Source organism: Salvelinus sp. IW2-2015, linkage group LG32 (genome assembly GCF_002910315.2).
Source record: "Salvelinus sp. IW2-2015 linkage group LG32, ASM291031v2, whole genome shotgun sequence".
Taxonomy (NCBI): Eukaryota; Metazoa; Chordata; class Actinopteri; order Salmoniformes; family Salmonidae; genus Salvelinus; species Salvelinus sp. IW2-2015.
The window spans coordinates 30,834,966-30,847,003 of record NC_036871.1 but is presented as its reverse complement, the minus strand read 5'-3'; the positions used below and the strand labels follow the sequence as shown (position 1 = coordinate 30,847,003).

Genomic DNA, 12,038 nt, shown 5'->3' with positions numbered 1-12,038 from the left:
TCTCAATACCGTCTCACGCTTCACTCTCATACGTCTCCCTTCTCACTCTCATCCGTCTCACCTCTCACTCTGCATACCACCTCAGCTCCACCTCGTCACTCTCACTACGACTCCACTCCACTCTCACTCTCATACCGTCTGCCACTCTCACTCTCATACCGTCTCCCTCGTCCACTCTCATAACCGTCCTCCACTCTACTCTCATACACCTACACTCTCATGCTCATACCATCACCTCTCACTCTCATACCACTCACTCTACTCTCTACACCTCACCTCTACTCTCATACATCCAAGCTCTCACTTCAATACAATACACCTCTCACCTCCATACCACCTCACTCTCATCTCATGCCACCTCAACTTCTCCCTCTTCATACACCTCACCTCTCACTCTCATACCACCTCACCTCTCAGTCTATACCAACTCACCTCTACTCTCATACCACCTCACTCTTCCTCTCATACCACTACCTCTCATCTCATACACCATCCACATCTCACTATCATAACTACCTACATCCTCTCACTCTCATACCACCTAACCTCTCACTCTCATACACCCCCACCTTCTCACCTCCTACCACTCACTCCAACTCTTCACTTCATACCACCTCCACATGCTCACTCTCTACCACCTCAAGACTCTCACTCTCATACAACTTTTTTTCATTCTCTCACTATGTTCAAGTGCTCATTCTCTCGCTCGACCTCCACCTTCAACTCTTCTATACCCCTTCACTCTCAGCTGCTCATTACCACACCATACACCTCTCACTCTCTACCACGATGCTACAAACTGTCTCCTCAATCTCATATCCACGCTACAGCCCTCTCACTCTAAAACCACTCCAACTCTCACTCTTCATACCAACATCACCTCTCCACTCTATACACACGAAAGGAGACCTCCACTCTCAGACAGGCATCAACCAACTATTTACCCTCTCATCCTCAATACACCTCACACCTCTCAACTTCAACATCTCATAAAGAGCACCTATAAACTCTTTCTAATCTCATACCACATCACCTCCACCTCTACTTGCCCTCATACCTTACCTCTCCAACTCTTCATCTCTCATACCACGTAATGGCATGTTTTTCACTCATCACTACTCATCACGTACACCTCTCACTTTGGAACAAAGTTTAAAAAACTCTGATCATACCAAAACCGTACACCCTCACTCTCCATAGTACTCTACGCGCTTATCCACCTCTCACTCTCATAACCGCACCCTACACCTCTCACTCTCATACATCTCCACCTGCTGCAACTATATCTATAACACATACACTCTCACTCTCATACACCTCCACCTCCACCTCTCACTCTCCTACACCCGTCAGGGATGCCACTCTTCACTCACATAACGCACCTCCACCTCTCACTCTCATACGACGCAATGATAATAAATTCCACCTCGCGACCTTCTCACTTCTTCATACTCATCCGTCCTACCGATACGACTCCTCACTTCATACACGACCTCCACTCCATCACTCTCATACTCACTCCACCTCTATCTCATACCTACCTCTCCACCTTCTCACTCTCATACACCACCTACATCACCTCTTACTCTCAATACATCTCCACCTCTACTCTCATACACCTTCACCTCTCACTCTCAATGCCACCTCCACCTCTCACTCTCATACACCTCCACTCCACCTCTCACTCTCATCAACACCTCCCTCCCTCTCACTCTCATACGTCTCCACGCTCTCACTCTTCATACCGTTCACCTCTACTCTCATCACGTCTCCACCTCCACTCTCATAGCCGTCTCCGACTCTACTCTCATACCGTCTCCATCTTCACTCTCATACACCTCACTCCCTCTGCACTCTCATACACGATCCCCTCACCTTCACTTCTCATACGTCTCCACTCTCATCTCATACCGTCTCGCACCTCTCACTCTCATAGGTCTCCACCTCTCACTCTCATACCACTCTACAACTGCTCACTCTCAATACCACCTCCACCTCTACTCTCATACCACCTCCACCTCTCACTCTCATCACGTCCAGCCTCTCAATCTCATACCACCTCCACTCTCACTCTGCATACCACTACACTCTGCTCACTCTCATACAGCTCCACCTCTCATCTCATGCCACCTCCACTTCACTCTGCATACCACTCCACCTCTCACTCTCATACGCACGTCCACCTCTCATCTCATACCACCGTTCCACCTCTCACTCTCATACACCTCCACACTCTCACTCTCATAACACCTACACCTCTTCATGCTCATACCACCTCCAATCTCACTATCTACACCCTACACCTCTACTCTCATACCACCTACAAACCTCTCACTCTCATACCACCCCACCTCTCACTTTCATACACTCACCTCAACTCTCATTCTCATACACCTGCACCTGCTCACTCTCATACCACCTCACTCTCATCTCATACCACCTCCACTCTCACTCTCATGCACTCACACTCACTGCTCACTCTCATACCACCTCCACGTCTCACTCTCATACCACTACACCTCTCACATCTCATACCCCTAACTCTTCACTGCTCATACCACCTACACCTCTCACTCTCATACACCGCTGCCAACTCTCACTCTCATACCACTACACCTCTCACTCTCATACCACCTCCATCTCTCACTCTATACCACTCCACCTTACTCTCAAGCAAATCAAAATGTATTGTCATGTGCGCGATCAACAGGTGTTAGACTTACAGTGAAAGGCTTACATACAGGCTCATAACCAATAGTGCAAAAACGGTATTAGGTGAACAAAGGTAAGTAAAGAAATAAAACACAGTAAAAAGACAGTCGGAAACAGTAGCGAGGCTATATACAATACGGAGGCTATAAAAGTAGGAGGCTATAGTCCAGACCAGTTAGTCGGCTGATTGAGGTAGTATTACATATGTAGATATGGTTTAAGTGACTATGCATATATGATGAACAGAGAGTAGCAGTAGTGTAAAAAGTGGTTTGGCGGGTGGTGGGAACAATGCAGATAGCCCGGTTAGGCCATGTGCGGTGACACTGGTTGGTCGGGCCAATTGAGGTAGTATGTAATGAATGTATAAGTTACAAGCGACTATGCATAGTGGTACAGAGAGTAAGGCAAGCAGCGTAAAAGAGGGGCTGGTGCTTGGGGTTGGCGGGTGGTGGGACACAAGCAAATAGTCCGGGTAGCCATTTGATACTGTTCAGGAGTCTTATGGCTTGGGGTAAAACTGTTGAGAAGCTTTTTGGTCCTAGACCTGGCACACGTTACTGCCTTGCCATGCGGTAGTGCGAGAGAACGTCTATGACTGGGGTGGCTCGGGGTTTTACAATTTTAGGGCCTTCCTCTGACACCGTGTGGTAGAGGTCTGGATGGCAGGCACGTTAGCACGCCAGTGTGTACTGGGGCCGTACGCACTACCCTCTATAGTGCCTTGCAGTCGGAGGCCGAGCAAGTTGCCGTACCAGGCAGTGAGCAACCAGTCAGATGCTCATCGATGTTGCAGCTGTAGACCTTTTTGAGGATTTCAGGATCCATGCCAAGTTTTTAGTTTTCCTGAGGGGGAATGGTTTGGTCGGCTCTTCAACGACTGTCTGGTGTGTTTGGACCATTCTAATTTTGTTGGTGATGTGACACCAAAGAATTGAGCTCTCACCCTGCTCCACGTACAGCCCGGAGATGAGAATGGGGGCGTGCTCGTCTCCTTTTCCTGTAGTCCCATCATCTCCATAGTCTTGGTTTACGTTGAGGGAGAGGTTTGTTTATTCTGGCCACCCGGCGGTCCTTGACCTCCTCTCTAGGCTGTCCTTCGTCGTTGTCGGTGATCAGGCGGTACCCTGGTTGTGTCGTCTGCAAACTTATGATGGTGTTGGAGTCGTGCTGCATGCAGTCGTGGGTGACAGGGAGTACCAGGAGGGGAATGGCACAGACCTGGGGGGCTCAGTGTTGAGGATCAGCGTGGCAGAATGTGTTGCTACCCCGTACCCTATGACACTGTGGGGGAGCCCGTTAGACGAAGTCAGGATCCAGTTTGCCGATGGGACGTTGCTTTAGTCCCACCGGGATCCTTAGCTTAGCTCCTATCCTCCCTATTTTCTCCCACCACTATACTGTCTATTGCACTTTGATCTTGTGTGATGATTTGCTATTTTCTTCTCTTTCGTTTCTACTCTTCATCTTTTTCGTCATTCTCTTCTTCTTTTGTGCAGCTGGCAGTGAACTTGGCTGTGTCAACTCCAGAACTAGTATGGCATCTTGGGCCAATCTGTCTGAGACTAGATAAGTCAAGATATAAGGAGCCATCGTTCCAATGTGTGGAGCTGGTCATTCAGGAGCTATCACACGTGGCGCCAGTGTAACTAACAAGGTAACCTTTTTAGTTTAGTCATCCATCTTTGATGTTACGCTGTCATTCTTTCAAAACATATTTTACATTATATTATTTACTAGGATGCACTGTAACAGGTTGCGTGGTATGTGTATCTGTTTGTGTGTGTGTGTGTGTGGTTTTTAGCTGGATTGCTCTCCCAACTGCGTGAGGAAAACGAGAGAATTGTGCTCAATATAGAGACAGAGGAGTGGGCAAGGACAGGTAAACATCGTTATCTTTCTCTCGTCACCAGCACACCATGTCCGTGCCCGCAAGCACAACGCACCAAGGACACCGCACGACGCACCACACCAGGCACCCACCACCACACGCCGGCAGCACACCACGCACACGACGCACCACACGCACCACGAACAACCCACCACCCACACAACAAACCACACACACACACACACAACCAACGACACACACACACACACACACAACACACACGTACAATACACATGATTATAGTATAATTATCTGACCCAGGGGCTAGTAATAACTACACTGTAATTGGCCTGCATGTATTGTTGACCGACATCTTTCTGTTCCAATTTCAGGCTGTTTGCTGCTGATTCGTGTCAGCTCTCGTACATGCAAACTAACCAGAGGACTTATAGGCTTTGCTAAGTATGACTGACTAGAACTGCCCTTTAATGGCCTGCTTGTTTTCATTACATAGTGCGATGGGGGTAGGGGTGGTGAGCGTTCGAAACGGATCTGAATACCTGCAGACAATACTTTAACAGACCTCTCCCTCTCTTGTCTGTTTCCCTTTCTCCTGTGCTAACCTCCTATCTCTCTCTCTGTTCTCTTGCTGTCTCTATCTCTTTCTCTATTTTCTTGCTGTCTCTCTGCTGTTCTCTCTGTCGCTCTGCTGTCTTTTCTGTCTCTCTGCTGTCTGTCTGCTGTGTCTCTCTGTCTGATGTGTTCTTCTTGTCTTCTGCTGTCTCTTTCTGTCTCTCTGCTGTCTGTCTGCTGTGTTCTCTGTCTCTCGGCTGTCTCTTTCTGTCTCTTTCTTCTTCTGTCTCTGCTCTTTCTGCCGTCTGTCTGCTGTGTCTCTCTGTCTGATGTGTCTCTCTGTCTCTCTGCTGTCTCTTTCTGTCTCTCTGCTATCTGTCTGCTGTGTCTCTCTGTCTCTCGCTGTCTCTTTCTGTCTCTTTCTGTCTCTCTGCCATCTCTCTGCTGTGTCTTTCTGTTCTCTCTGCCGTCTCTCTGCTGTCTCTCTGCTGTCTCTTTCTGTATCTCTTCTGTCTGTCTCTGCTGTCCTCTGCTGTCTCTTTCTGTCTCTTTGCTGTCTCTCTGCTGTCTGTCTCTCTGCTGTCGCTCTCTGCCCTCTCTGTCTTTCTGCTGTCTCTCTTTGTTTCTCTGCTGTCTCTCTCTGTACTCTCTGCTATCTCTCTACTGTCTACTCTACTGTATCTCTCTTGTTTCTCTCTGTCTCTCCTCCATAGTGCACAGCAGAGCAGCAAGCAGAGCAGCAAGCAGAGTAATGCTGCAAGCCAGGTCAGCCAGGTGAGCATAGAGGAGGATCTGAAATACCACAAGCCACGCGCGCGCAGCACACACATCAACACAACACACCACACACACAACCACACACCACACACACACACACACCACAACACACCACACACACACACACACACACACACACACACACACACACACACACAACACAACCACACACACAACACCTTGGCAAAGGGTCAAGGTTGCCCTGGCTCACACAGTGGGCTGCATGCCCATAGAGGAGGAAACAGGAGCATAGAAGGAGGAAACAGGACCATAGGGGAAGATAGAGGAGGAAATCAGGACCATAGAGGAGGAAGACATAGGGAGGAAACAGGACATAGGGAGGAAGACATGGGACAGGCCATAGAGGGAGGGAAAGGCAAGGAGAACAGGACATAGGGGGGAAAGACGATAGAGGAGGGAACAGGACCATAGAGGAGGAAACAGGACCATAGAGGAGGGAACAGGACCATAGAGGAGGAAACAGGACCATAGAGGAGGAAACAGGGCCATAGAGGAGGGAACAGGACCATAGGGACACATACTCTCTTATTGGTTTCTTTATCTATCATTCATTTGTACACACATGGTATGTATACCCCAGTACGTTATACATCCTTTACCTGCGTGTCGCATGTTTTTGCATTTCATGTTGATTTTGGGGACCTTTCGATAGCTTTTGTGTCTTTTTCACTTGGATGGTGACACTTATTATTATGTCAGTGTGTACAAACCAAATGGATGTTTTTACATTCTGTTTACCATCATCCCTGTGTTTGAACCCCTTCTATATCATCAAGGTGCCCCCATGCATTTCATCCCAAGCCCTTAGTGAGAATCTGAGCTGCCCTGTTATGGGTGTGTGGTCTGGTTGGTGAGTATTACTCGTTGGGGTTAGGGTTGGGCTATGCCTGCTGCCTGCTTTAGCGGCAGCTAATGGGGATCCTAATAAAATAAAATAAAACATTTAAAAATACTTACTCTACTCTACTGCTCATTGAGTGTGCCTCCCTCTTGTGGCCACTTTGAGTGTGCTGCTGTTTATAGCTTTTTCCACTTCTCAAGCTTAAACCAAGGTATGCTAACTTGAACCCACTCAACTGCTATGGCAAATACATATGTCAAGTACTTTTAAATACTTGATCTGCGTTGATTTAGTTTGCCTGCTGTACAATGGAACCAATGGAATAGTCCCAAAAGTACAAACCCCAAGCTAAATCAACCATAACTCAAGTGTGGCAGGTTCCAGTCGTGAGGTTGTATCCAGACGTGGTACCCACGTAATGTGGTGCCCCAGGTGTTTTAACGGCCCACTTCCTTCCTGTTTCAGGCTTCCTCTCCTCCCGCCTCAGGCCTGATTGTAAGAGCAACAGTTTACATTACGACACTCCCTCATCCCTTTGACCACAGGGGGTTACCTGTCACAATCAGCCTCCCAATACAAATGGTGTTGGAAAAATCTTTGATTCGTGCCACAACTGAACAAAATTAAGACTTTATAAATGAACTGTTTGGGTAACCCCCTTAGTGGTTCTATGCCATCTGAGACACCTAACTTAATATTCACTCAATCCTGGGGCTTGTTGTGCCTGCTGGTTAACACACCTAACACAATGGACACTGATGTAGCACTAATGCTATAATGCTAATATTGTGTGTTTTGGGGATGTAATGAAGCACTAATAACCCAACAGCCACTTCTTAACACTGTGACACAGACCTGTGTTTGTGACTGTCACCCTAGTGCCTTGTTGTGCCAGGAGACTGTTACCAAACGGAACTCAGTCACATGTTGTGGTCTGGTTGAGTCACAAAGATACACACTGACACAATCGATTAACTTTGAGTTCTCACACAACACACTTTCTCATTGCATTTTATTATTCATACATCACATTTGTGCACAAATTGGTTTGGTTATGTATAGTAGCCTAGCAAGCCAGGTTTGGTTATGTATAGTAGCCTAGCAAGCCAGGTTTGGTTACGTATAGTAGCCTAGCAAGCCAGGTTTGGTTTTACGTATAGTAGCTAGCAAGCCAGGTTTGGTTATGTATAGTAGCCTAGCAAGCCAGGTTGGTTATGTATAGTAGCCTAGCAAGCAGGTTTGGTTACGTAAAAAGGGGATAGTAGCCTAGCAAGCCAGGTTTGGTTATGTATAGTAGCCTAGCAAGCCAGGTTTGGTTATGTATAGTAGCCTAGCAAGCCAGGTTTGACAGAATGTGATTTAAGTAATCAGTGGAGGATGGGTACATTAGGTGTAGCTTCTGTGTTGACCTGACTGTTCAGTGCCTTTAAACCTGTCAGAATTGTCTTCCTGCCAATCACAACACCCACCACCACTATGGCCCCATCTCTTAACCCCTGTTCTCTAACCTCTGACCTCCGCCCCCTGCCCTCTCTACAGGTCATCCGTAAGGGCTGGCTAACCATCAACAACATCAGCATCATTAAAGGTGGGGCCAAGGAGTACTGGTTTGTCCTGACCGCTGAGAGCCTGTCCTGGTTCAAGGATGATGAGGTGAGTTAGTCAACCCTCTTCAGGGTGGGTTAGTACAGTAGTCAATCACAYTAAGTTTGATGCAGTTTATGGCTAGATTTCTGGTGTTGGTGGATTGGAACACKATTTCTGGTTAATGTCTGGCAGAAGGAAATTATACATAATTTTGAATTTCTGTCCAATTCCAATGTCATAAGAGTCTCTTTTGTTTGATATATCTGTAGAGGACATATTATAAATCATACCTTCTGACTACTCACTGAATCACAACTCAACGGTGGTTCCCCATTGGCTCTTCAGTGGTGTTTCCCCTCCCCTTGAGATACAGGGTGCTCCTTGATTGACTGAATGTTGCGTTCATCATAGCTTGGTGGGCTGGTGTCTGTCTGCCTGTCTGTGCCTGCTGTACAGGTTCCAGGAAGTTCTGCACAGCAAGTGTAGACAGGCAGACACACAGCAACTCCCGGAGTCAGCCAATCCATGCACTGGTCAGCAGATGACATCCATAGGTCATAGAAAGAGAGAGCGGAAGAGGATATAAAATACTTTTGAGTCCTGTCCAGTGAATATGGCTGTGTATCGACCACATTCTGAACATAGAGAGGATTAAACTATGTGGACTGCTTGTGACCCTATCAACTGTCTCGCCCACTTTGTCTGTCTTTGAGTTTCCCCATCTTTTATTTCTGTCTCTCTTTCTCTCTCTCCACCTCTCCTCTCTCCACCTCTCCTCTCTCACTCCGTTGGGAGTTAAGGCATTTGGTTTTCTTTTGCACAATTGGAACAATCCCAAATCAAACCACTGGTCACACATACTCACACTCATTATACAAACACACACATTTACACAAAAACGGTAATGTGTTGGCTTTATAAGGCATTATTTGATTATTAATAGGTATAGACATTAACTGGGTGGATCGTAGACATTCTCATGTTGCATTGACTCTCAAGCAGTTCTGACATTCAACCAAGCATTTCTTTACTTTTCTTGTGCGTTTTACTGTATATTTATTCTACACACACACACACACACACACACACACACACACACACACACACACACACACACACACACACACACACACACACACACACACACACACACACTCTCTCTCTAGCTCCCCCCCCCCCCCCGCCTCTTTCTTGGTGCAGTTGGCAGTTTCTCTGGAACAGCACACATTCTTGGCAAGTTTTTAATCCAAACATCAGCCTCCAATGATTCAGTGGGGAGAAATCCCCTATTAAATGACAATATCCCTCCCTCCCTCCCTCCCTCCCTCTGTTTCTGAACCCAATACCCCTTCAATATCCAAACCATCAATCAGCAATGCCAACCCACAGCCTCTAAAATACCACCCTAACAGTACAGTAAAACACCCCTTCATTATGCAAACCATCAATCAGCAATGCCAACCCACAGCCTCTGAAATACCACCCTAACAGTACAGTAAAAGCATTCCCAACACCATTGCTAATCCAAGCAAGCATACTACACCCACCACTAATTCCAATCTCTATACAGTATACAACCCCAATACGGTACTTTACCCCAACAAAACCACTGATTGCTATACATCCTCTCAACACCGCCATCTACTAACCCCACCAAACTACCAAACCACCAGGCCTCTCCCCTAGCTGGTTAATTATATCATCAGTGAAGTAATATTTTTTGCTGATTGCCGCTTGCACACACTGGGCAATATGAAGATCATCTTTCACACAATGGTTTGATCACAGAATGAAATGATTTAGTATTATATTTTATCACTATGAGTTTGACTGTATATTTAGGCAACATAGTTACTGTAACCGCCCAACCCCAATGAAGTACTAGAAGTATGTGTTTGTATTTGAAGCAGGAGTTGATGGATGGGTTTGACCACTGTTCTGTGTCTGATTCTATGGAGCCGCTGCTGCTCCTCCCTTTACTGCACCAGAGCCAATCAGGGCTGAATTCTTTGTGCAAGGGAAGCCTATACATTTCTATTACTGTTGTTCTGTACATTTAGCAGAAAGACTGTTTCATAGACATTACCACACATTGGTCTAGACATGACTATGACTATAAAACAACAACTTTGTTATAGCATAGGCATTTTCTTCAGGAAACTGATGTTATACATGTGTTGCATAAATAAAATAAGTCTTTAAAAAAGTGCAGTTACAACAGTCTCAAAGTACAACTAGGATGCCCTAGTGAGAACCGATAGCTAACACAGTAAAGGAGGAAGCAGAGACGATCACTCAGCTCTGGAAGATGCTCCATGGTGGAGTGTGGCTAATCAAACCCACTCCTTGAAAGCCAATGTTTCCCCAAAGAGAAGAGAAGTGCTTCCCTGCCCAGTCTAACCAATGTGCAGACTACTGTACACCAGTATGACAATGAACAGGTAGTCTGAACACTGGGAGGACGGAGCCGGACAGACAGACTCAGAGTGTCAGGCCATTCCATAGGCAGTAGGGCTGCACGGTTGCTGCTCTTTGCCTTCCTCCCTCATCCTCCTCCATTTTGGCATCAAGAAGTAGGGATCCCCCACCCGAACCCCCAAAATCACTGTTTTCTTTTCACCCGTTTGCGTCTCCTCTTCTCCCCCTCTCTCTCGTTAGGTTGTTTGTTTATTGTGTTTCTGTGTGTCGCTCCCCTCGCGGTCCGTTTGGGTCATGCCGGCCAGGCAGAGTATCCAGGCTTGACGTGGCACATTCACTCAAATGACCGACCGGGACAGACTGGCTGAGCACTATGGGAGGGGATATTACAAAAAAGAGAGAGGGAAAGAGAAAGGGAGGGAAAGAGAGTGAGAGAGATGGAGGAAGAGGGAGGGACCCATGTGGCCATATATGGGTTGGAGGGTCACTCCCTTGGGGAATACAACCTAGAGAGGTCTGCAAAGTGTATTTTTCATTTCTCATTTTCTACTCCCCTTGTTTTGTCTAGTAATACCCTACCATGGCTCTGCAGGGGTGAGATCTGGGCACTTCTGTTGTACCACTTTTCTAAATCCTTTGTTTTGTTTCTTCTTCAGGTCTCCTCGCTTTCTAACTTCACTCTGGAAGTTTCTTCCCCTCCCCCCTCCTTACTCCTCTCCTGCCTCCTTCTCTCCCTCCCTCCTTCTCTCCCTCTCTCCTTCCTTCCTTCTCTCCCTCCTTCTCTCTGTCTCGCTGTACTGTTAAGCGGTAGCAGATGTTAATCAACACCACGGCTGTCATTAATCTCTCCCCCTCTCTCTCTCCTTTTCTCACTCTCTCTAACCTCTCCCTCATCTCTCTATCCCTCTCTCTCAACCTCCCTACCCGACAAATCAGGCAGGAAGTGGGCCCCTCTGGAATGGAAAGAAAAAAATATTGAAGAAATAAGAGGGAGGATTAATAGAGAGAGAGAAAGAGAGAGAATGTGAGAGTGAAGAAGTTGAATGGTGAGGATGGAGAGATGGATGGATTGAGTGATGAGAATTTTAACATGACTTTTTACTCTCCATCTTGACTCGTTGCACCCACCTTTAAAACTTTGTCATGCTCAGTGTTATCCAGACAAAGCAGCCCTCTGTTGTCTTCTGATGTCATGTACACACCGCCAGAGTCCCCTGAGTCCCCTGTGTTTCTCCACATCTGTGTTTCCATAGCCAGAAGGTTCCTCCAGCCCAGCTC

The 12,038-nt window shown here is 46.9% G+C and overlaps 1 protein-coding gene across 1 annotated transcript in view; it reads left to right on the top strand.

The window, feature by feature from the left end:
* The window catches only part of LOC111956411 (dynamin-3-like), a 36,754-nt gene that overhangs the window by 14,440 nt on the left and 10,276 nt on the right, over positions 1-12,038 (top strand). Inside the window, exons 11-14 of the mRNA XM_070436570.1 lie at positions 3,804-3,970; positions 4,936-5,005; positions 5,830-5,890; positions 8,295-8,408. Coding sequence (XP_070292671.1) covers positions 3,804-3,970; positions 4,936-5,005; positions 5,830-5,890; positions 8,295-8,408 — 412 coding nt within the window. The remainder of the gene's footprint in view (positions 1-3,803; positions 3,971-4,935; positions 5,006-5,829; positions 5,891-8,294; positions 8,409-12,038) is intronic.